General features: G+C 41.6%; 1 protein-coding gene across 4 annotated transcripts in view; it reads left to right on the top strand.

The window, feature by feature from the left end:
• Positions 1-26,475, top strand: part of MYB (MYB proto-oncogene, transcription factor) — a 37,188-nt gene that overhangs the window by 3,608 nt on the left and 7,105 nt on the right. The window contains exons 2-15 of one of the 4 annotated variants that reach the window (XM_079970646.1): positions 4,651-4,768; positions 8,647-8,718; positions 9,490-9,582; positions 10,418-10,638; positions 12,785-13,013; positions 15,126-15,206; positions 16,050-16,154; positions 17,920-18,177; positions 19,241-19,600; positions 21,147-21,289; positions 22,077-22,191; positions 22,290-22,415; positions 23,345-23,455; positions 25,530-25,637. In XM_079970646.1, the coding sequence (XP_079826772.1) occupies positions 4,651-4,768; positions 8,647-8,718; positions 9,490-9,582; positions 10,418-10,638; positions 12,785-13,013; positions 15,126-15,206; positions 16,050-16,154; positions 17,920-18,177; positions 19,241-19,600; positions 21,147-21,289; positions 22,077-22,191; positions 22,290-22,415; positions 23,345-23,455; positions 25,530-25,637 (2,140 nt within the window). Of the gene's footprint in view, positions 1-4,650; positions 4,769-8,646; positions 8,719-9,489; positions 9,583-10,417; positions 10,639-12,784; positions 13,014-15,125; positions 15,207-16,049; positions 16,155-17,919; positions 18,178-19,240; positions 19,601-21,146; positions 21,290-22,076; positions 22,192-22,289; positions 22,420-23,344; positions 23,456-25,529; positions 25,638-26,475 lie in introns of all 4 variants that reach the window. The other 3 variants (XM_079970645.1, XM_079970648.1, XM_079970647.1) reach the window with 3 other exon arrangements.

Here is a 26,475-nt window from a genome sequence, read left to right as displayed (position 1 = left end):
AGACCTCCACATTAACTACAGTGGTATCTCAGGTTAAGTACTTAATTCGTTCCGGAGGTCTGTTCTTAACCTGAAACTGTTCTTAATAACCTGAAGCACCACTTTAGCTAATGGGGCCTCCTGCTGCTGCCGCGCCGCCGGAGCCTGATTTCTGTTCCTATCCTGAAGCAAAGTTCTTAACCTGAAGCACTATTTCTGGGTTAGCGGAGTGTGTAACGTGAAGCGTATGTAACCCGAGGTACACTCTACAGTTAAGGAGCTGCCACTGCCTAAAATCTAAAGTGAAGAGCTGCTCTTCCTGGCTTGTGTTTTCTTTAATGGCAGAAGAGTGTATATGTTTCAGCAACTGTCTACCAGCTACCTCAGCTTTTTTTTTTTTAAAGACAAATCTTGTTGAGTTTTTTTAGTTTTTTTTTACTTGCCTAACATCCAAGACAAACCGCTGCCTTTCAGAAATGCCCCCCAGACGTCAATTCCGCCTTTGAAATGGCAGCCCTACCATTAGCCATGGCTTTGTATTATGTGTCCTGTAATCATGCTAGCTCTGCCCCTTCCCCAGCACTCTTCTTGTTGACCAACTTGTGGAGGGTGGCTGACTGCAACATGGAGCCTTCTATACTCAGATATGTTCCTTGAGTATTTTGTAGCCCTAGAAAACAGGGTTCTAAAAGGTGCAGGGATTGAACATGCTCATCCCTTTGCATGTTTCCTGATCACAGTCAGAGGAGGGCTATAGCATATGACTGGTGATGGGAGTTCTCAAGCTACTTTTTGAGAAAAGGAACACAGCAGAATATCTGTTATCAGTAGCAGCCTGTGTCGTGAGGCATAGCCATGGACCTGTCCTGACATCTCTGCAGCTTCCCTGGGTGGCAGCAAGATGAAGGCTGTGCAGGCACAACTAGTGGAACCAATCTGGCATTCCTGCTAGTTTGCCTGCACAGCTCCAATCTCACTGTCACCCTGCACAACCCTGTCCAAGTAAGTTCCATCTCACTGGTCTCAAGAGGGCAGCTGCACCTCATGGCCTGGCCCACTACTGTGCACTACTTATTTATTGCATCTGAACTCTGCTTCTCAGCCAGGATCGCCTCCCAAGGCAGCTTACAATTAAGCCCATAACAGGCACATAATGTAGAGATGTGTTGGTGTTGTGGAGGACAGACTGTTCTGGCCTCTGGTAATTGGTGATGCAATCGCTGGGGCTTGTATAATGGAGATACCTTTAAAGCTGTAGGACTCTACCCTCAGTTTTTAGTTACTTGCTTGGCACTTTAAGATTTTTTCAAAGACCCGTAAAGTGACTCGCCATCATTTCATTTTTATGCATGGGAAATTGAGGCTGAGAACCAGGCATCTTACCCACGGCTATGAGTGATGGCCAAGCTGCATGACCAGCAGTCCTACATGTTGTATCTGTTGCAGAAATGTGCCACTTTAGATTTATGGTTAGAGATTTAATACCAGGGCTCACCCAGATAACTTTCTCCCTGCATGTACAAAGCTAATGTGCCATGGTGAAAGGTTCTTCTAGGGTAAGCATGGGGAGCGTTGCAGGTGGTCAGGGTGATGAGAGTTGTAGTTCATCAGCATCTGGAGAGCCAAAGATTCCCCACAACTGTTCTAGGGTATGGTAGTGATTAATAAAACACACTCACCAGGGCTAGATATGGGGAACCTGCGACCCTTCAGATGTTGCTGGAGTGCAGCTCCCATCCTCCTTGACCATTGGCCATCCTTCCTGGGATTGATAGGAATTGGAATCCAACAACATCTGGAGGGCCACAGATTCCCCTCCCATGAAAACATGATGTTCGATGTACCTACATTTTGAAATTGAGCAGTCTGGTAGCAGGTAGTCTGCTGATGGTGTTTTTTATCTCCAATAATGTGCCCGAGTTTGAATCCAAATTTAAGGTCACCTAAGTTGAATTCTCCATAAACAACATAGTCTTAGCAAGGCTTACTTGATGAATGGCATGCAATAGTTTAGTGATGGGAGATCCTAAGACAGGGGTCACCAGCCTAGCACCTGTGGGAACCATGGTGTCCATAAATGCTTTTAATGGTGCCCCTGGGAAGGTGCGCCAAACTCTGAACATTTATTTATTTATTTAAAGTCTCTAGCCGCCCTAGAATGAAAGTTGTGGGGCAAAATGCGCAGGTGCTTTCTGAGCAATTTCTGTGAAATGAAAGTGAGTGTGGTGTGGCCACCTTGTATCTTTTTCCTGGTACTGAGTCATATTCCCTGTTGCAGCAACACTGCAACAACATACAGCAACGACATCGGTGTATGTTTGTTTGCCTGTATGTAAAATCAGTATTGTGTGACTTCCACAATCAGGACCTGCAGGACATAGCTGACTTCCTCTGCTTAAGCATAAGGGTATTGGGGATGTCCATCGCTCCAATTTTGTGTTGTGCCACACATACCCATAGCAGTTATTTTGTGCTAGGCATCCTCAGGATGCTCTCAACATTTGAAATGTGCTCACTGGTCTAAAAAGGTTGGTGACCCTTGTCCTGAAATATGATTTGAATAGGTGATTTAGCTTTTCATGAGCAACTCTCAATTTAAGCAGATGTATCTCTGTAGTTTTCAAAACCGATTTCTGATTTTTCATATAGTAGTGTAATGTCTTTTGCATTTACCACATGCCATGTGTTCTACGTACTGATAAAAACAATGATACATTTTTTATCTGTAGAACATCTGGCGTACAGTACATCCTTAAAGGTGAAAATTCCTTTCACCTTTATTTCGAAACTGTGTGGTAGCAGAAAAGAATAGCTTGATACTACAGCAACTAACGACTTGGGACGCAGGTGGCGCTGTGGGTTAAAGCCTCAGCGCCTAGGACTTGCCGATCGAAAGGTCGGATCCCTGCGGCGGGGTGCGCTCCCGCTGCTCGGTCCCAGCGCCTGCCAACCTAGCAGTTCGAAAGCACCTCCGGGTGCAAGTAGATAAATAGGGACCGCTTACCAGCGGGAAGGTAAACGGTGTTTCCGTGTGCGGCTCTGGCTCTGGCTCTGGCTCTGGCCAGAGCAGCGATGTCACGCTGGCCACGTGACCCGGAAGTGTCTCCGGACAGCGCTGGCCCCTGGCCTCTTAAGTGAGATGGGCGCACAACCCCAGAGTCTGTCAAGACTGGCCCGTACGGGCAGGGGTACCTTTACCTTTACCTTTACAGCAACTAACATGCAGCCCTCAAGGCACTGCTTGTGAGTAATCCTATTTACTCTCCACCTGTGTAACTAGCTGAGGCTCCTAGCCATTAGTTCCTGTTCCGATGTTTGTCAGGATTGCTTTAATAAGCTTCCCCTCCCCTCAAAACACATGCTTAAACTGCATCTGAGGTTTATCCCGTTCACATATCAGCATAAAGGTAAAGGTAAAGGTACCCCTGCCCGTACGGGCCAGTCTTGACAGCATAATTAGCCATAAATCATCCGTGTGTTCTTTTCTACTGCATTTACAGTTAGTATGCGGAGGTTTCAAAAGTTATGTTTATGTTATAAAGTTAGAAATAAAACATTGCACAATATAAATGAAGTAAGGCCATTTGTGTTGCAACACACTTTGTTTTAACTTTACTGAACTCGATGGGTTAAACTGGATGTTTGTGATTGTTTCCACTCACTGCTGCCTTGGGAGAAATCTGGGTTCAATCAGCAGCTGAAAAGACCTCAGGTGGACTAGAAACAAGACAACTATTTATAATTAAGTAATGTGACTGTTCACCTCAGTGCTGTGAAGTTTTCAGATTGTGCATTTGTCCTCAAGTTATAGTTGTAGTTGGCCATGAATTGTGGGCTTGTTGGTACTGCTCTTCATTTACAAAACAGCCTGATCACTTGATGTCTGTACATTTCATTTGTTTTCAGAAGCCTTTGCCCTCTGATGTTCATTGGATTGCTGTTCTGTGCATTTGTGCAGCCTGAGCCTGTGCATGTTTATTTGGAAGCAAGTGCCACTGAATTCATTGGTACTTACTTCCTTGTAAGGGTGTTTGGAGTTGCAGCCTTACACCTAAGTAACTGTGCAGGGGAAATGCAGCTTTCCTTGGCATCAGTCAAGTTGAACTCAGCACGGCTTCTGAATCAGTGTACATAGGATCAGGCTATTAGTCTTTTCATTATTTGACAAAGTATAGTATTGAATGTATTTCCTTTTAAAAATACCCAGCCCTTCAGCATTTATCACCTGGGAGTTGAATATGCAAGCTTCTTTATCAACTGTGTGAAAGCATAGAGCATTCTTCAAGTGATCTGGCATAAGTTAAGGATTTTGAGTATGTACTTGGGCAAAGGACACAGCCTCCGTTCTCTTTATTGTCCTAAACATTGCGTTTTAATTTGGAACCATCATTGGTTGAACATCTGCCAAGTGTGTAATTTGCCACTGATCTAACAGTATGAGCAGGTCTAAACATGCACAGTAATAAGAAAGTTGCCAACCTTTTGCTTGTATCTGTGGATACCAAAAACAGCAGAACCAGTTCAGAATACTAGGAACAGAATGTAGAACAAAATCTTGCAGTGCAAGTTTCCAAACAGTTACCCTCATAACCTTTTAGTTTTTTGCAAATCCTGTCATTCTAAACAGCTTTGCATTTTACCCTGTTTTGTCTTTGTGCTCTGTTTCTCCAGCATATACAGCAGCGATGATGAGGATGAAGACCTGGAGGTATATGATCATGACTATGATGGTCTGCTGCCCAAGGGTGGAAAACGCCATTTAGGGAAAACACGGTGGACCCGGGAAGAGGTAAACATCTGAAAAGTTCAGGGCAGACAAATAGAAGTAGTCTTTCACACAATGCATAGATAGAATGATATAATTCAGTACTTCAGGATGTAGCAATGACCACTTGAGCTGGATGACTCTTTAAAAGGTGAATTACAGCAAACTTAAGTGAGGATAGTGTTATCAATGGCTGCTAGTTGGGATGGCTATATTATCTCCAGAAGGCGCTATACTTCTGAATAGCAGTTGTTGGAGAACATGAGTGGGAGGGTGCCATTGTGCTCAGGTTCTACGTAGGGGTTTCCCATGGGCATCTGGTTGGCCACTGAGAACAGAATGCTGGACTAGAAGGGCCTTCAGTCTGATCCAGGAAGACTCCTCTTATGTTTCTTATGAAAGGTGTGGATAAAATTCCTAGTGTCAGTTGTCTTCGGCTTCTCCTAAGTACAAGAATAGAAGCTGCTTCCTCTTAAGAAATGTGAGCCTAGGCCTGTTAAAATTCCTTGTCAACTGCCTTGAGTAGGCCTGTACCTAGAAAGGTAGCTTTGTTTTTTTGTTCTGAAAAAGTAATTTTGAAAGCAAAGGAAAATAGCCAATTAAATCATCTGAAGATTTCTTTTGGGGGAGGGGGCTTTATAGGTGACTTCTTGGGGGGAGGGGTGGAAAGATTGTTTGGGTTATATCCAAGGAAGCTTGCACAAACAAACAACATATTTTGAAGGGAAATCCTTATGACATGTATAATTAGTTTACTTCCGAAGCAGCTTGCCTGGTGGGGCGGAGTCTCAATGCTAGCTTCCCGGCAGGTGTTTCATTGCAATGCAGGTGCACCAATGGTGCCAATTGGGCACTCCTGCTGGAGCATCCACACTAGGTGCCTCATCCCTCCGCCTCCTGGTAAGCAGCAGTGGTGCACCTGTTGAGAAGCTAGCACTGAGCCTTTCCACCCCCACTCCTGAGAAAGCCACTTTGGTCCACTTCATTCATTGCTACTCAGTAGTTGCTCTTATATGGTCATCGGATATTTTTGATGTAGCTATTATGGCACGGAATTGGAACAGATGAGGGACACCCAGGAGCAATGGAAGTAGGAAAAGGAAGTATGAGAAGCATTAATAGAGCCGTATTTTCTCTCCCACTTGGGAGCACAATGTGCGCGCACATACACACACACCGCCAACTCATCTTCATTGAAGGCAGCAGAGCAGCAATCACTCCATTGACTTATGTGGAAAGGGGAAGGTACTGGAATGGGGCACACCCACAATCTCCTTTTGTGTTTTAAGGCCGTATTTGTAGCCATAGCACAAGACCTATATGTGGCCAACTGGTCAACTATGCCATACAAGTTTGCAAACAGGCATGTACCTGAGCTGATGTTATCCAGGGCCATTGAAAACATCACTGAACATTTGCTCTATAAATTTACACATGGGTGGGTTGCACTGTTTCATAAGGTCAGGTCATAAAGCAATGAAGCGTGGACATACTAAGGTTGCCCTTTGGCTCTCTTTGGTTGATATCAGTGTCATTGCTTCATGTTTTTAATGGTTGCTGCATGAGGAACCAAGATAGCAATGCCTTACAGCAGATAGATGAGCAGAAACTATGGATCCTTTCTAGATGGGCCACCAACCTCCAGGCTTTGCAAGAGAAGTGATAGTGGGGTTGCTTCCATTATCTTTCTGTAGTCACTAATGAGAAAGGAATATATAATGAGACTGTTAAAGGGTTGGGAACTACTAATTTAGTCAGGAGCTGCTAAACAAAAGCAAATGGTGTTGAAAGGCTGATCCCTTACGAAAGACCTCAGAACCATTTGTTTAATATACCCCAAACCAGTAGGACCCACTGGAGTTTCTGAACAACCGAACTGCATTTTTAGAACAGCAGCTCTTAAGATACTGAAGAACTGTGACTATCTACTATGCAGTCTAGTTTTCAATATGTTATCTCCTTTTTGGAAAGCAATCAAGCACACTGCAACCTGGTCTCATTACTTTCAATAGAGATTGCTAATAGGTAAATGTGACTAGGATGGCAGTCTAAATGTGAGAATTGAATACTCAGAACTAACTCCCACTGGGTGGGCTTTCTCCCAGGTAAGTGGATATAAGCCTCAGTTATTTTTTCACACACTGTCACTCATATATTTATTTTCAGCATAAGCTTCTGTACTGTGGAAAAGAATCATCACTTGGCAGTATCGAGAATCATTATTTAAGCTTCCATTATTTCTGTGCAGTTCAATTTTCATAAAGCTGTTTTGGCTTGATTAACATCATGCACTGATGTTGCTATGTAAACACTAGCAGGTCATTTCCCAAATGCTTTTGTAAAAGCTTAGGCTGTTTGTTGCAGAACTCTCATTCCTCCTAAATAGCCTTTGGGGCCTAGTGTTATGCTTCCTAAACTTTCAGTAAAGGTTATTGAGACAAGACAGCAGTTCCCAAATAATTTTGCTAGATTAATGCATTTGTTGTCAGTGAGAATACTCAGAAATAGTATGGAGATTACTGTCTTGCTGCCCAATCAACAAATTAATTAAGCCAGTACTTGAATATAATGGCAGTGGCGGGTGGGTGTCAATTAAAACATTACACCCCAACTGCAAGTGCAAAGTGTTCCTTCATGGTAGTGCTCCATGCGGTTGGTTGGCATAATGTTGGAAACCCCATTGGCCCAATTACAAAGAGTGTTGAACTTCAATGGTGAAAGCTGCATTTGAATTCCTGTTCGGCCATGGAGTTCATTGAGTGGCTTTTGGCAAGTCGCTGTGGGTGAAACTGCATGTTACGATAATGATGGGGCTGCTGCCAAGACCACCCATACATTGAATTCCCCCCCTTACAGGACATTTAGTGAAAGTTGCATTATCTCACTGTGTGTTTCCCTGCCACCTTTAGCCCATCATACCGGGTAGGGAATAGTAACATCGGAAAACGAGGTACATTTTATTACATGCAAAGAAAAGGACAAGCACAACACAGGGCTGCTCTTTTCAGTGTCGTTGCAATGTGTCGTTCTCAGCCTAGCTTAGTTTGTTGTGTTGTTGTGAATACAAAATGTACATCAATATGTGCTAGTTGAAGGAAGGATGGAACAGAATGTTGCTGTGCAGAATTTTCCTATTCGTTGTGTAAGGTTCTTATAATGATCATGTCATCCAAGATAATGCTTTATGTTCATTCACGGCATGGCCACTAATGGCACGTCAGTGGTTGGGTGGTGCACTACGTAGTTCTAAGTGAAGAGTATAGTAGGTCATACATTAGATTCAAAAATCTGGTGGAATTGGCTGTATTAGCCTGTGATGCTGAATAAATGTACGTAGGATTGTGGCCTCATTTTATTAAGCTACTAGGAAGGGACTTTTGAAGAAGGCTGATCAATTACAGTGGAATCTTGGTTTTTGACTCCTGAAACCATTCGAAAAGCAAGGGGCAGCTTCTGATTGGCTGCAGGAGCTTCCTGCACTCAAGCGGAAGCCGCATCGGACATTCGGCTACCGAAAAACATTTGTAAACCGGAACACTTACTTCTGGGTTTTTGGCGTTCAGGAGCCGATTTGTTCGCCAACTAAGCCGTTTGAGAACCAAAGTTCCGCTGTAATTCAACTTTGCCTTTTCTTCCATACAGTATACTGACTTTTTAGTCTTCTGGTGCGGGCTCACAATTCCAAAATAGCAAATGACACACTATTTCAGTGAAGTTGCAAAATCTTGCTAATAGCTCGTAAAAAGTGTGCAAGATGCCTAGAACAACCAAACTAGAGATTTCCTTTTCCTTGTTAACAGATGTTATGACAATCAGCAATGCATAGTATTGACTTTTAAAACACGCACATGCACATACACAAGTCAGATGAACTTAAATCACCTTTTCTTGAAACATATTAGGATGAGAAGCTAAAGAAACTTGTGGAGCAGAATGGCACAGAAGATTGGAAAGTTATTGCCAATTTCCTTCCTGTAAGTAGGCCTCGTTTTCTGTTTATAACCACACATTTATCAGTGGGTGAAAGCAGGGGAGGTTGTTTCATAATTACAGATGGGGACTTAATACAATTATAGCAATTTGGGAGGCTTGCAGAACTTCACCATGTATACCCAACATTTAAATGTCTTTCTTTCACTTCTCATGAAATGGAGGAAGGAGAAATGTTAAAAGCCTTGGGGGGGATTTTATATACAAACAGATGGTTGGTACATCATCTATCTATCCGTCTCTCAATGGAACAACAAAGCATCAATGCAGAATAGAAACTGGCTTTGATCCGTAGTTGCTATTGCTTATTAAGTGTGTGGTTCTGCTGGTAATTTCTGACACACTTGTTGAGAAGCAGCAGGTAAAGTTTATTATATATTCATTTTTAACGAATAGCTGGTAGGTTAGTATGCAACTATGGTATCTGTCTGCTGTCTACAATCAAAAATTAATATGAGAAGGCGCTGCAAGGTTTTTGTAGCTGAAGCTGTCATAGTGTCCAACTCTTCCTTTGGAAGATCCCCATCTCAATTTTACCTCTATCAGTGGCCTGATCCTTACTTGTTTTGATGGTGATGTAAGCAATAAAATGTAAAGATTTTACTTGCAGAGGCAGCATGCGTGCTGAATAATAGTGTAAATACTGCAATATCGTGACTCAGAATTGCATCTGTGGGGCATTTGTTAACAAAGTTGCATTTTTTCACGTAGCTGTAGCAATTATGTAATTTGTTGGGGTTTTTTTGGCTTATTAGAATCGGACAGATGTACAGTGCCAGCATCGGTGGCAGAAGGTACTAAATCCAGAACTTATTAAGGGCCCGTGGACTAAAGAAGAAGATCAGCGAGTAAGTTAACAATATTATTTTAATCTAATCGTTCCATCAGCATTAAACGTTGGGTGCAGCCAACCTACATCCACTTTGATGAAATAATACCTGTAATTTAAGTTATTTAATAATTGATCTTTACAGCCCCTAACATTTCTTCCAGCAGCACTTTAAATAATTGCTTAACTGTCCACTTGAGAGGTGGTGTAATACAGAATGGCTGAGAGACTGAGCTGCGAACCAGGAAGTCCTTGACTCGAGTCTCAGTTATTATCTCATTAGATGGCCTTAGGCAAGCCTCATGTTTTTGAGCCCAAATCCTCCCTCCCATCTTTGGGGAATACTTTGGGAATAATTATACAAGAGGTGATTCCAGGCATCCTGTTTTGTTTGCACAAAGTTTGTGGGGAGGTTCGATTATGTGGAATATTGATTGATAACTAATTCTAATCTGTGGGAACATTGTATGTTGTGTCCACTGTGTTTTCCCCCTTTACTTTCCTTATCACAAAAGTCTGGGAGGATTTTTGTGGGGGAGTGGATTTGTTGTGCAAGAATCTCACCCAAAATTTGTGATAGTCTGGAAATGTCATGAGGCAGCTATAATGGCAAGACAATTAATAGGATGCCGCCTTTTCCTACTCAGCTGCCTTCTTTAGTCCCTGATAAGTTTTGCACCTGTTTTTATTCCCATTTTTCTTCCTGTATAATAATGCTGGCCTATCTAAATTCCTGATGCACATCACAGCCCTGATCTTCCATGAAACATAAGAGAATGGTTGCGTTTTGGTCCCATAGCATAACACCTGAAAGTTAGAGGTGGCACTTTACTTGTTTTTGTGCTTGTTTGCAGGTGATAGAGCTGGTGCAGAAATACGGTCCCAAGCGCTGGTCTGTCATCGCTAAGCACTTGAAAGGAAGGATCGGGAAACAATGCAGAGAGCGATGGCACAACCATTTGAATCCAGAAGTTAAAAAAACCTCCTGGACAGAGGAAGAAGATAGAATTATTTACCAAGCACACAAGAGACTGGGAAACAGATGGGCAGAAATTGCAAAGTTGCTTCCTGGACGGTAATGACAGAGAGTAGCACTTTAAAGGAAAGACTGGGGTGGAGATGGGAGATGAGTGGATGAAACTCTGTATTTTGTCGTCTTAGCAGAACAAATGCAATGCTCCTAATGAATTTTGCTCCTAATGAATGTAGGTGAGTGCATGGCCAAGCTGATGAGATCAAAGTGTTGTACATTATTTTATAAGTTAATACAAAGCTACAGCAACCAACTATTTGCTTTAATTGTAGGGGAAGTTTTCTAAATTGTATCTGGTCAATAGAACAGGCAGTCGCAGGAAGCTATTGGGGGTCATCTGTAAAATAACATCTCAGATGTTTTAAGGCTGTGTGGATCTCCAGTGACACAGAAGACCTTGCCTGATAATGTTACGACGTCTTCATATGTTACAAAGACGGAAGGAAATATGTGTTCGACTCATTTCTACCATAGTATGAATTGTATAGGGACATGGGTGGCGCTGTGGGTAAAACCTCAGCGCCTAGGACTTGCCGATCGCATGGTCGGCGGTTCGAATCCCCGCGGCGGGGTGCGCTCCCGTCGTTCGGTCCCAGCGCCTGCCAACCTAGCAGTTCGAAAGCACCTCCGGGTGCAAGTAGATAAATAGGGACCGCTTACCAGCGGGAAGGTAAACGGCGTTCTGTGTGCTGCGCTGGCTCGCCAGATGAAGCTTGTCACGCTGGCCACGTGACCCGGAAGTGTCTGCGGACAGCGCTGGCTCCCGGCCTCTAGAGTGAGATGAGCGCACAACCCTAGAGTCTGGCAAGACTGGCCGGAACGGGCAGGGGTACCTTTACCTTTTATGAATTGTGTGGGGTGTGGGACTTGCTGATCTCCCATATGGAGAGTTCTACAATCCCTCTATGGGAGTTCTATGTCCTACTACTCCTGTAGAAGTGAGGAAAGAGGAAGCATAACTGACCTGGCACTTCTTCTTTTTACAGTACTGCAATGAACAGAAACTTTATTTTAGATAATATTAAAGCATAATTATGAAACAATTCTAAATTAATAATGTAGTAAGATAATATTTGTAATTATTACTCAAGCACCTAAACAGCTTTTGGAGAATTTCACACACAGACACAAATCTGTTTTTTTTTCTTTGAGTAACACCATCTTCTTCCTTTCACTGAGTATGAACACCATGGTCACATAAGCCCTAACAAGCTGTGTCCCAAGACTGGAAGTTAACTGAGGTGAAAACTAAATATGACACAGGAGATCTGTGATCAGGATCTCCCACTTCAGGCCTTGGAAATCCTTTGAAGATAAGGGAAATGGTGCTCTAGGAGAGAGTGATTAACTCTTGCTTCATCTTGCCCTTTCCCAGATCTATACTCCTTCACTCCCTAAACTTAATAGATCAACCAGGGTGGGTCAGGATAGAACATTACACTCTCATGCTTTTTAGGCCCACAGAACTTCCCAGCATCAAGGACTTTTGCATACTTCCCTTGGATGAATTCCAGTCATCTTGGGGTAACCACAAATAAACCCAAACCCAAGAAGAGCAAAAATGTTTGCTTCGTTGACTGTAGAATGGGTTTCAATTTTCTAGTATGTTTGCTTGGAGGATGACCGCTTTGCATTGCCTCCATGCAGCAGTGGAATGCTACAGAGTTCCTTTGGGAATGGCTGTATTTGACAAGCTTGAAGGGCCTAGTGCGTCAAGGAATCAGGAGGTTGTGCCTGTTGCGTTGTCACATGTCAGGGGATGAGGTGCAACTGGAGTGATTAATTTATCCAGGTGGAACCTAATGTAAGAGAAGGGGCAGGAGGAGTTGACTTCAGAACTGAAATCAGGAATTCAGGGAGACTTGTTTGTTTTTTATGTCACTGCTTTACCTATTTAATTTTTGCTGCTAGTTACAGAAGCAGGGCACTAATGAAATGCAGTGTGGATGGTTGCATATTTTGACAACAGTAAAAACCCGTCTGTTGCGAGCTTGTAGCAGAAGTTCAGCCCATGTGAGCCGAATGACATATTCCAATATAAGCACTATTAAAGTGCAAAGGAGATTCCTAGGTGACCATGGTAATGTTGTATGTTAACTGCTCTCTCCTGCCAGTTAACCTTAACCATGCCTAAGCATCCCAATTTCATGTTGTTCTTTCTTCTTTATATGCCTGTGTTCTTGTGCAGAACGGATAATGCTATCAAGAACCACTGGAATTCTACAATGCGGCGAAAGGTTGAACAGGAAGGTTATCTTCAGGAGTCTTCCAAAGTCAGCCAGCCTTCAGTAGCCACAAGTTTTCCAAAGAACAACCATTTAATGGGCTTTACCCACACCCCACCTTCGGTGCAGCTGCCAACCCCGACCCCAGCCACCAGTGACTACTCCTATTACCACATTTCTGAGGCACAGAATGTAAGCTGATGGAAACAATTCAATCGGTTGACAGCTAGGTCTCCCCATCATTGAGATATTGTAACTGCCATGCATGACCATGGCAGGAATGGAGAAAGGGAGGCTAATATGATTGATATATTGCTATATCTTGCTTTTGCATGAGGTTCATTGTGGTCTCTCACCTGAGGATCTAATCAAGTCCACATTTAGGTACCTTTAGTCACATTGCAGCATCAGCAGTTCCCAGACCACCTGCTAGGGCTGGGAAGGATGCAAGTTAGCAATTGTCTGTAAGAGGCATAATGGCTGCGGTGCTAACCCCACTTACCTGGCGGTAAGCTCCATTGAATTCATTGGTACTTACCTCTGAGTAGGCATGGTTAGAATTGCAGCCATAGGGTTGGCCTCACTCTTTTAAAACAGTGGATGAGGTGTGACTGCTTGGAATTAAACCCACTGAAGTCAGTGGACTTGAGTAATGTAAATCCATTTATTTCAGTGGCTCTACTCTTCAGTATAGTTACATTAGATATCATTCAATGTTTTTAATTTTACAACTATGCACTCCATGAAGAGGATGGAATTCAGACAACAGTGATAGGCATATGTAAGATAGGTGGACACGCCTATTCTCATATTTTTGTGTGAAAGCATTTTTAATGTCTTAATTTTGACAAGTAGAAAGTAATAACTGAGTAGTTGTACTTCTTCTGTGGGGTCTAAACCTGTAGCATTCTCCTGTTCTAGACTTCCACCCGTTTACAATTTGGCTGCAGGTGAAGTAAGTAGTTATAGCTGATAAGTTATATAGTTATAAGTAATTATAAACTCATAGTCATTATTAAGTAGATTATATGAATCTAAGATTATATGAATCTAGTTTGAACTAGATAGCCCTCAGGATCCCTTCCAACTCTGCCATTCTATGATTCTATGATGTTTGTAATGTTATTATTTTATTACAGAATATAACAGCCATTATGATATATGGCAAAAATCGATAATACAGAGAGAACCCACTCAGAATTTTGCCAGTAAATACAAAATGTCAAACATTGGACCATTTGGTTGCAATTTAAACACGTCTTCCTTATCTTTTTAATTTTTTTATTTGTCACAGCATCTGAGGTGTCTGCTTCACAGTATTTATCTTTTCTTGATAGCAGGAACTCACAGGGACATTCTTTCATGAGACATATTGTAATTTTACGTTGTGGACTGCCCTGAGGTCTACAGATAAAGGGCAGATAATTAATTAATTAAGTGAAAGCACATGTAGGATAACTTGGTATCCAATTTTTGTCATGCTTTGTTACTGACTGGTGGATTATAGCACAAGACTGCTTTCTCTATATTCTTCCTCATGTTTAGATGCATGCGGAAGCCATACATGCAGTGGATCTGATGGTCTGCCTGTATTACAATCCACCATGTAGTTGTAAAGGATGGGGAAACATGTCTTGTTAGATGCCTGCTGGATTGAACCAAAGGTCCCATCTAGTCCAGCATCCTGTTTTCAACAGTGGCCATTCAGATGCTCCTGGGAAGCCCATAAACAAGGCTTCTTTTCCTTTTCCTTCTCTGGGGAATTAAAAATCATGCTGTGGGCCTGTTATCCCCTTTTACTTTGAGATGCTTAGCCTTCAACCCAACACAAGCGACCTTGATGCCATCTGTCCATTTTGTTGTTGTTTATTAAATTAATTAGGCACATTTCTCAAGGAGGAGCCAGGAATACAAAAGACACAATCATTCATTAATGCAGTACAGAAAATCTCACAACCCCATAAAAATCAATACAATCCAGGCCTGCAAAATAATCCAGTAGCCAAAAACAAATTAAAAATTAGTAATTAATAAAACAGCAATAGATGGTTGGGAGGGTGTTATTGGTTGATCAATGGATCACTATAGTTTGAGAATTCCTAAAAGGGTTACTGAACTTGTTGCATTTAAAATGAGATACCTCTTTTATTTCAAGGAGGTAGAAAGACTGGCATAAGAAGTACAGTGTGTGTGTGTGTGTGTGTGTGTGTGTGTGTGTGTGTGTGTGTTACTTAAGCCCATCACATTATTGAGAAGTGTGTGAACAGCATGATTAATTCGGGCTCTCTTTGTCTTTCGGTCTAGGTCTCTTCTCACATCCCATATCCAGTAGCACTTCATGTAAATATTGTTAATGTTCCCCAGCCAGCTGCTGCAGCTATTCAGGTAGATAAATTTAAAAACCATTTCAGGGGTCCATTTGCCATACATTTCATATGCAAGTTACATGCAAATACCTTAACCTGCCAAAAAATAAAATCAGACAAAGGCACAGCTCTTTTAACAAAGTAAATGATAGAGAAGGGCCTGGGCAGCCATGTTTCCAGCAATTTGGGTGCCAGCCTTGAGAAGACACACACTCTCCTCACAGCTCCTTCGCTTCCTGGAGCAAATTCTCCCCCACCTTGGTGACTGAGCAGATTGTCATCATGGTTTTCAGCTTAGGGCTAAACATGGGTTTCCCTTTCTAAAAATCTGAAGGCCACAGATTGGCGTGGATTTCAAATCCTGGTTTTAGAGTAACCCCTGGTTAGCTTTCACCAGAGTCAACTTTGCTGAAGGTGAACTTGCAGTTTAGGAGGAGAGGGTATCAATTGCTCCAGGAAAGGAAGTAAGGGCACACGTTCCTAAGAAAGGCTTCCAGTTTGCTTACCACAGCGGCTACCCAGTGCTTTTGTTTGCACACTGGCAGAAAGAAGTTGTATCAGGGTGAGGAGGTCTACTCATTTCTTTAAAAAGGTGGCCAGGGAAAGTGATCTGGAATGGTTTTTTAGGTTTCCTAGTTTGGTACGCAGGAGGCATCCAGAAAATAGGTATTGTGTTCTGCATTTTAATACCTGTGCAAAAAAATAAAATTAAGCAGAGATTCCGGGTTTTTTTGTCCAGTGGAGGAGCCTCTCAGGCTAATTTGCCTGCAATTCTGCAAGGCCGCAAGCCATTGTCATCGTCGTAAACTGCAGCATCCAACCCGGCCTTTACCTTCTCTTTTCCCTTAACTCTTAATTGCAGAGACACTATAATGATGAAGACCCTGAGAAAGAAAAACGAATAAAGGAATTAGAGTTGCTACTAATGTCGACTGAGAATGAACTGAAAGGGCAACAGGCATTACCAGTAAGAATGTCACTGTGTGCTTGGACGGAGGGATAGCAGCTTTACCCCAGTGCTTCTCTTCCCCCCCCCCTTTTCCCTCCCCCTCTTCTTCTGACACTAATCAAGGCTCTATGTTTCCATTTGAAGAGGACGAGACATTGCTCTCCACCCCCCATAAGCATTTGCTTCTCTTCCCCCCCCCCATCTCCAAATTACCGTGGTGCACTAATTCCACCATGTTTGCTTTTATGTGTAAATGGACTGCTATTTAAAAAAGAACAGCAACAATCAGTTCCCGTCAGGTTTTATCCTGAGGGGACATCTTTGTTTCTGAGAACTTCTGAACACTGTGCCTAATGAAAATGTAGTGCCTGGTTCTTGGTTTTCTTCTCTTTCTCTCTGCGCTGTATCCTCACCTTCAGTTATATGTTGCACTCCTGGCCTGTGATCCTCAAGCCATTGCAGGCGGTCTTGCTCACTCTTTTCGGCAAATGTGGCACAAGTCAAGTCCAGAGTACGTCACATACCTCTGCTCTAAAGAGTGCTACTTGTATGTATTCAGAACCTCACCCCTGCCCCAAAGCTTGAAGTGGCTTCCCCTCCAGCTTGCAAAGTCAGTGAGCAACGCTGCATGGAAGGGGGCAAGCAGGGTGTGTCTCTCTGCACTGGCCACACCACTGGGCCTGTCTCCTCCGTTCCAGAATGCCACAGAATCCTCCTCCCGGGGCCACTTGTGCCACATGCCCTGCAAGTTGGGAATACATAGTCTTGAATTGGCGTTGGGGAGACAGGACTATTGCTCCAGACCAAATGGTTTGGGAATCACAGCCCAAATAAGGTCCATTTTATTTGTTTTTATGCATGTTTGGTAATGTTTCTTCGAGGAAAGTTAGATTCTATAACTGCATGTATGAAACCCAGAGCTGGCTATTACTGAATTTGTATATGTAATAAAATTAATACGGTAACTGCAGAAAAAATAAAAACCTGGGTGATAGCCAGCAGGAAACATCCATGTCTAATTAATTCATATTAATAATTAATTCATTTTCTAGTTAATGGGGGGGGGACACAACCGTGTGCATGAAATGTTAGTTTGGCCACTTCTAATTTTTAGTTGAAGTTTTGCAATGCCTTCTCTTGCATGGTTATGCTGCAAAGAGACTTCTGTTAATTTGCTCTTCTGCTTTCCTAACCGCGTTGATTTTACAGCCTTTTCATTGCATTGGTGTAAGCTGTAGCGCTAGTCAGAGATAGGGCAAAGATGAGGGGAGGTATATTAAAAATAAGTAACTGGTATTAATCTAAATCCGCAAAGACCAATGGAAAAGTTGCCAGTGACTTCAAACGTGATGTGGAATTCAAAATCTAAATCCATAAGGTCAGATAAGACTGAGTTTTGCACTAGGGGAATCTTGCAATTTCCTTACTTTGCACAGGGAAGGAAAAACAGATTTGTGCACTCACAGACTTTGGAAGAAGAGTGTATGCATGTAGCTGTATTGCTTGTTATACTGTAGATACTGGCCCAGGATGCAGAGTTGTTGCACAAGATGAGGTAATGCCAAAATGAAAGCTATAAATTTATTACTCTTTCAAACAAGCTCTTGCTGCACGGATGAAAGGAAACATCTTGACAACTGTTTCATGGGCATTAAATGCTTAGATGATGCAACTACTTTTATCTTTCCCTTCAACAGCCATCCGATACCTTGTGCAATTTCTTTGCTAAGTTCCTTCTGCCTCTTTTTTCTCGCACCCTCTTTACCGCCCCCCCTTCCTTTAGACACAGAACCACACGTCAGATTACCCAGGATGGCACAGCACCGCAATTGCAGACAGTACCAGAACTAGTGGTAACAGTGCGCCCATTTCCTCTTTGGGGGAGCATCATCATTGTATTCCATCTCCACCAGTGGATCATGGCTGCTTGCCGGAAGAAAGTGCATCCCCTGCAAGATGCATGATTGTTCACCAGAGTAACTTCCTGGATAATGTTAAGAATCTCTTAGAATTTGCGGAAACGCTTCAGCTGATAGATTCCGTAAGTAGAATGGTCATCTTCTAAGGTGTGGCTGGTATAAGGACTGGAGTCATATGCTATTTCTATATCAGTTTGTTTTCCTACATTCTGTCTGTCTTGTTTGCTTTGTTGCTGAATAATCCCATATCCAGGGTAAACTTTCACCATGGCCACCTTCAGTACAGTTGGTTTTTGTTTTGTTTTTTGCTGCACATTTACAACTTACAACCCAGTCCTATGCAAGCTTACTTGGAAGTAAGTCTCATTTAAATAGACGGGCTCTTATTTCTGAATAAATGTGGTAGGATCCGAGCATTTAGCCCTAGCTTGTTGTTTGTGGGCTCCCAAAATTTATCAAGCGCAGGTAAACATTTGCACGTAACATGCATGTATAGAATCATTATTGTTAGTGTTTTCAGGTTGCTTGTATATTAACCTGCAAAGGATAAATTTATTCTAAGTGAGCTGGCATATTTAAAATTATTCCTAAATATGTTGTGCCTTTTAACAGTGAATTCATACTGTACATTACAAAACACACACAACTCTATGTGTATTTTTAGTTCCATTTCAAGTGACTGTACACTTCTGTGTACCTTCCTGGATCCCTCCTTTTTTGTGAAACACACATTGCATTAATGATTTTCTTCTACAAAAACTTCAAGAAATCACACGTCATTTTTGAAGATTCTAAGTCTTTCGTGTAGAAATTCTAAGACTGACATAGGGCTCTTTAAAAAGTATGGGCTGAAACCAAACATTTGGCAAAACAAATTCATTATGACAGCATCACCTGCTCGACTGTATCCTTTTCACTTAAGAATCCGGCCTCCTTAATAAAGCAGATGGGTCACAGACTGGTAAGGGAGGGGGAGAGTTGCTTCTTTTAGGAATCCACCATTAGGATAGTTTTCATTTGGGAAAGACTGAAACTGGGGCAAAATGACTTAAAAATGAGGAACAGTGGCTCCTTTACTTTGTTTCTCGTTTACTAAAGTTGTTATGTTAGTGCTATACTTTTTTTTCCAATGAGAGGGCATCGTACACTGTCTCATAGATTCGTGACTTCCCCCATTGTTTTTAGGATCCTTCATCATGGGGTGATCTCAGCAGTTTTGAATTCTCTGAAGAAGCAGACACCTCGCCTAGCCGAGCTCCCTCTGCCAAAGCCCCACAGCTTCAGCAAACAGAGGCCAGTGCATGTAGGCCTGAAGGACACCCTCTCTCAAACCTGAGCAAAGCCATGTTGAGTCAGGATTCCCTTGCCTTGCCCAAGTCCTTGGCTGGCTCAAAATGTGGCACAGCTCCGTTGGTGTTTCTGCGCACAAAGAGAGGGCATCCCAGCCACTTAGCCAGTGGCCATAAGTCCTTCATACTTGCTGATGTCAGGAGCTCAACTCCTAAGCGCTCCCCTGTCAAAAGCCTGCCATTCTCTCCCTCGCAGGTAGAGCAAGATTTCTGCACAGATTTTACTAATCCTCAAAAGTCAGCAAGGTGTTAACAACATAGGAGAACTAATCATTGGAAAGAATGACTAATTCCTGTTGCACTCACTGATTGCTCTCCAATTTTGAATTTACTCATAGCTTACTCTTCACCATGGAGTTTAGACTGCCAACAATCTAACTGATAAATTTGCTTTTCTCTTGTGTGTCTTATTCTTGGTGGTTTTCAAGGGGTTAGCGGTTTGTTTGCTTTGCTCTTGCTTGTCATTCCTTCAGCTATCAGAATTTAACATTTCTGTTTCCTGTAACCATTTTTTCTTACCCCATACTTTGCACATTTGAGTTCACTGACTCCCTAAATTTACACTAAACAGACAATGGTGTCCAAATTATGTTGCAAACTAACAAGTGATTTAAAATAAATGATTTGAAAACATTTTTGAACAGTAAGGTGTGAGCTACAAACTACTTGATATATTTAAGGTATATGCATCTCATTGAATGGGCTAAACAGATTAAGAGTATGTGAATTGGTTTAAGTGGCTTGTGGACTTCTGCTTAAACATGTAGAGTTTGAAACAACAACATGTTGAGTTAATGACAGTCATTACTGCTAATTAAGTTTATTTCCTAAATTCTGCAGTCAGTAACAGCCCTTTTTCAGCAAATTAAATATTTACATCAAAATAGTAATTTTGAAAAGCTCTGTGCAACTTTTACAGTAGTGCCTCGCAAGACGAAAAGAATCCGTTCCGCGATTCTCTTCGTCAAGCGGTTTTTTTGTCTTGCGAAGCAAGCCCATTGACGGCTTAGCGGATTAGCGCTATTAGAGGCTTTTAGCAGCTTTTAGCGGCTTATCAGCTTAGTGGATAAGCGGCTTAGCGGCTTAGAAAAAGGGGGGGGGGAGTCGGAAAAACTCGCAAGACATTTTGTCTTGCGAAGCAAGCCCATAGGGAAATTCGTTTTGCGAAGTGCCTCCAAAACGGAAAACCCTTTCGTCTAGCGGGTTTTTCGTCTTGCGAGGCATTCGTCTTGCGGGGCACCACTGTACTTTCTATAAAACAATCAGTTTTAATGGATAAAGTAGGAAAGTTTAATTTTTTAAAAAAAATCTAGTTGCCATATTTCATGCTACAAGGTTCAATGGGTGATATCTTTACTTATTTGGAGTGGACCCATTGAAATAATTGAAGTCAAGTCCATAGATTTCATTGGCTGTACTCTGCTCATGACCTAGGCAGACGTCACCCAGTACTTCTCGTGAACCAAGCTCCAAGGTTCTTTCATATTATTAGACATTCTTTGCAAAGGCAAATAAACTCAGTGAGGTAAAACAAATACTTGTTTCTATAAATAATCTTGTAACAAAACCAAAGGAATATATTTGTGTAGGCCAAACACTAGAAATGTGAAACTTTGGGAGTATCGCAACCAAAATACTCAATGCCACACAACATGACGCTACTGTTGATACAGTTTCACTGTAACTTCATGGAAGAAGCACTCCTGTTAACTGAGATTACCTCTCTTTTTTAATATTTGCAGTTCTTGAACACCTCATCAAGCCAAGAAAGCCTGGACCTGGATAATCCAACTTTAACTTCCACTCCCCTCTGTGCTCATAAACTCACTGTTACAGCACCTCTTCACAGAGACCAAGCATTTAAGATACAGAAGGAGAATAATATGTAATTTCTCTTGCTTTATTTTTTTTAAAAAAAATGCCCTTTTGCCATATTACTATAACAGTTAAAATCAGCTATGAACATGCATCTTGATTTCTTTCACCCTGATCCAGAGTTTGTTGGGTTTTGGTTGGGCAGACAGTGCTTCTCTGTAAGTAAGCATCCCATTCATTTCAATGGAGGGCAGCTCAGCATTGTCCATTTGGAGCTGCTCCTTCCATTGACATGAATGAGGCCAGATGTGTAGAGTAGCTTTTGAACTAGTATGGTGGCCACTAGGTCAGTTGTTCCTACCATCTTATAGTGGAACTCCTTCTGGACACATATAATTAGAACAAAAGCAAATCCTGCTAGGTTAGGCCAGTGGCCCAGTATCTTGCTCCCACAGTGGGAAACCTACAAGTGGGACCTGAGCAGAAGTCCTCTCCTGTAGTTTTCAGCAACGTGTTCATAAGAATTCTGCCTCCAGCTGTAGCCACTGTTAGCCATATCATCCATGAATTTGTCCAGTCCTCTTTTAAAGCCAACCAAATTGCACTCTGCATCCGCCATCATTATTCCTAAGTGCTTGAAGCGGTTTGTGGACATTATTTCAGCAGTGCCCACAGTGCCCCTGAAATACATGCCCTCATTATTATCCCCATAGTGCGCATGGCTGTTTAGAACATAGAACTTTGCAGTACACAAGTCAACCTTTTAATGTGACACTACTCTAAACTAGGATTTCAGCAAAAAGATTCAAACTACTTCCTAATTTCTCTTTCCCCCCACCCCCCTTTTGTGGACTCAGCTTCAGAACTCCAGCTATCAAAAGATCAATATTGGAGAGCTCTCCAAGAACACCAACTCCATTTAAAAATGCACTCGCAGCTCAAGAATTCAAATATGGACCCTTGAAAATGCTGGTAAGAAAGGGGGGAAACCGTGATAAAAATTGGATTTATATGAGGATGATACAAAGAGTTTTGTGTTGTTTCATTGCATACTTATTTTTCGTTTTTAGCCTCAGACACCAGCTCACCTTGTAGACGATCTGCAAGATGTTATCAAACAAGAGTCCGATGAAACTGACATTGCTTCTGGCATATGTGAAAATGGATCCCCCTTGTTGAAGAAAATCAAACAGGAGGCAAGTTAAACAATATTTATCTAAGACCACTTAAAACTGGGCTCACATTGCCCAGAAGTGTCTTAAATTGATTCACTTACTCTGGCGAGAAGCCAGTTTTGCCATGTTTTAATTTTAAAGATCATCAGGAGCTGGATCAGATTGTTCAAATATTTCCTCAATCTTAAATTTTTGTAAGCAAACAGATTAGGTGAACCATAATGTCACAGAAACAGTACAGTAAGCCTGCCACTTGCATGCATTTAACTTGTGTGCATTCAGCTTCATGCGCATGGCAAATAATAAAAAGGGGGTGACTTTGACCGTCTATCCGCCATTGAACTTAATGGGTTTTGACTATACTCCATTTTGGTTTTGGGTGCGATCCCTGGAATGTAACACCTGCGTAAATTGTGGTCCTACTGTCCTGTCATTTCTGTCTTTCAGAGAAGGCTATTGCTTCCACAGCAAAAATTATACAATTGGTGCCTGATTTTTATATGTTGAGAATAGATTATCCTGGTCCTTACATACAACAAACTCTGTCGAGCCTTGTAAACCACTAATTTGAACAATTTCATACTCTCTGGCTTTAGAGGAATTCTCAGGAACAAGAAAGTTAATCAGTGAAGCCTTGCAAATCTTTTACATAATGTAAAAAAGACTACAATTTTTCATTGATGGCCCCAATAAGAACTTAGTTGCAGTCTAGATTTCCAGGAGCTTAAATTATTGTTTAAATTGTTTTTTTATTTGAATTAATCCTGAATGTCAGAACTTAATGTTATGTCATACAGAGAGTGACTTTTCAAGAACTAATATACACTGACAAAACTAAATTGTGATGTAGGCCAACTTTATTTGGAAATAACAATTACAGGTACTGCTAAATAGGGATAAAGTAAGTCAGTTGTTGAGATTTGAAACATAGCTCTGCTTTCTGCTTATAGGTAGAGTCTCCAACAGGCAAATCAGGAAACTTCTTTTCCTCAAACCATTGGGAAGGGGAAGGGCTGAACACACAGCTGTTCACACATGTGTCCACTGTGGAAGATGTGCCGGTATGTATTAAGCTATGAATCTTGCGTTATTTGTTATTTTGTTTTTTGTGACATGGCATATTTGGAAGCTGTGGTAAACAAGCAGATACAGCTCAGGAGCCACATCTGTCTCACCAAGATGTTTCCTCTGACCATGTCACCAGGCTGCTGTTGTGGGCTGATTTGTCTGCAAAATGGGTAATTCTGCAGGAAAGGGTTGGAAAACCTTTCCCCAGAGAAAATGCCTTAGGTAGAGCCACTTGTTGCTAATACCTTATTCCCCCCCACCCCCTTCTGAAATTCAAGTAGTAAAAAAATGTACAGCCTATGATACGCACGTGGAAATCTTCTTGTTTTTAACTAAAGGCATATTTAATACTCCCGTTATAATGAACAGGACACTAAAACACTTAACTTTGGTTTGAAAATCATTATATATATGCACTTAATTTGGGCTGGATTGTGCCAAAACATTTTTCACCTTAAGTTCACCAGTTTTTCTTTATATTGTATATATAAAAGCACTGTGCTGGTACAGAGTGCAATTTAGGTTATGTAAAAAGCTGAGCCAAAGTTCTCATAATTGGATCACTGAAGTGTTTGCTGAACTCAGTGGAATCAGTGAAATGTTTACTTTCTTTGCCCAACACCCTTTGTAAATGGCATAATTTCATTTTTAATATAAATGGGATTAGAACACAATATAGTCCAATTGCTACATGCTTGTACTTAAGCCGATTTACTGCTATTTAAATTTTATTTCTCACTGTTCCATTAAAGTGACTGGTACCAGATTTAGCCTTGCGTGTTTTCAGTTTTACTGGGCTGTGTGAGTCAGATTGCATGTTAATACTGTCAACTAAAGCACAAGGAAATTCCCACTGCAGTATGCATGTCATTCTGATCCTTTCAATGCAGTGTGCTGCTTAGCTGTTCACGTTAAGCTTAACTTAAGTAGTTTGCTGAAAATAAACCTTACGTCACTATGATTTCTCTTTTAATAATCTGACAGCCCTATCCTATGCTTCTTTAATCAGAACTAAATAAGTTATATTCTGGAGAATATAGATAAATCACCTTTGTGGGATGAGTTAATAAAGAATTAGCTGGATCCCTAGATCCAAAGCACAGAACTAAACACACTCTCCAGCAAGAGAGAGCCTTAAAATCACAGAATCTTGCAGCTCAGTGAAGTGTGAGGAATATAAGCTGTTAGACCCTTTCAATATCCTGCTTAGTCCTCTTACAGTGCTTCCCTTCTCTAACCCCCTCACAATGAACCGACCACACTGGTAGTAAGTTTAAATGCTTTACTTACAAACTCCAAAGGTCAGATTCATGAGTTATTCCATGCAGCAGCAAGAAGAACACAGGTAGAAAATTATTGGGTTACAAAATACAGAAAAATATTTCTGAGCACACTGTCTGGGCTCGAATTGGTCAAGTCCGGACCAATGTGCCTGGTCAGCATCACATGGTGGAAGAGACCAAACAAAGGAAGGGTCACTTCCTTCTTCACTGGAGGTGAGGGAGCATGACCTGAGTTTACGAATAGAGTTCTGTGGTCTCAATCCCTTCATGCATTAACTAGCCCTAAGCTTGCCAGTTATATTTGGTTACAATTTCCCACATTCTGCTGAGTTGAAAGGGGCTTAATGCTTAACAAGGGCATGCAGTTTGGTGTTTTTGGAGGTTGAGATGTTCTCTGAAAACTCCCAGGCCATTATTTATCATTTCTGCCTGTTCACTGATACAGTACTTGTTGCCTCTCTTAGCAGCTGCTCCAAAACAACATTTCCCTTTTAACTGTCTCTTTTTCATGTTGTGTATGTAATGTCATGACTCAGTATAACCAATCAGACTTGGTTATATGACCTCACCACAATTGCCAATTCAGAAATGCACACAGAACAAAATCACATTGGAACTTCCTTCCAAGTGATTGTTCTAGGATCAGGCTGTGACAATGCATAGCAACATCTTGTACCCAAGTTACTGTTTTAAATGACTGAAATTAAATCATTAAAATAATGTATTCAGCATATTCATTCATTCTTCCTTTTCAATTACCTCTATTTTTTTACTGTTTCATCAGAATCTACTTACCAGTTCTGGTTTAAAGATGCCTGCATCAGAAGAAGAGGACAGTACTCATAAATTATTTGCATTACATAGAAATAGGTCATCAATTAGCCCACTTCAGGTAAAATTTGCCTTTAAAAATTATTTGCAGTATACGATGATGCCTTGCACAATAATAGTACATATGTTTAGATTACTATTGGATGCGGTATTGTTTGCTGACTATAAAACTCAATGAAAAAAGCTGTAAGGAAAGCAGAAGAGCTGACCTGACATTTTGGTACGCTGGTTCAAAGGTGGCATTCTTTTTTCTGCAACCTGGAAAAAAATGGTTTGTCAAAATGTAAACAGAATGGAAGACACAGATGTTATTCCCTCCTATTGCCATTACAGACTTCATTTTTGTAGCGGTGAAGCATGCTCTTTTACATATTGGTTTCCTTGGACTGATCATTATAATTGGCTATCGTAAGTATGAATTTCAGCAAAGTTCCACAAGGCAGTTCAATGGAAAGTCAAGATTTTGACAGAAGGGCAGGAAGGAAAAGTTGCCAAGCCTAGAGAAGGGCCTTGATTTCAGTGGTAGGACATTGATGTGCTTTGCATGCAGAAGATTCCAAGTTCAGACCCTTTTATCTCCCATGACAAAGGTGGGATAAGGCTGGGAAAGGCATCTCTCTGAAACCTTGGAGAGCCATTGCAGAATAGACAAAACAGCTAGAAGGTTCAATGGTCTGGCCCAGTATAAGGTTGTTTCCTGTGTTTAGCTATGAAGAAGGTAAGGTTAGTTACTAAGAACCTAAAGAGAACCTAAATAGAGCCCTGCTGGATCATGCTGAAGATTCTCCTTGGCCTGCATTCTGTTCCCAGTCGTGGCGAACCCAAAACCCTTGGGAAGCCCTCAAGCAGAGAGCAAAAGTGCACTAGGCCTCTCCAGTTATTGTTTCCCAGTAAAAGTG

Source organism: Podarcis cretensis (assembly GCF_951804945.1).
Source record: "Podarcis cretensis genome assembly, chromosome: 3".
NCBI classification, from domain to species: Eukaryota; Metazoa; Chordata; class Lepidosauria; order Squamata; family Lacertidae; genus Podarcis; species Podarcis cretensis.
Note: the sequence above shows the minus strand (reverse complement) of the source record. Positions and strands in the feature narration are given on the sequence as shown.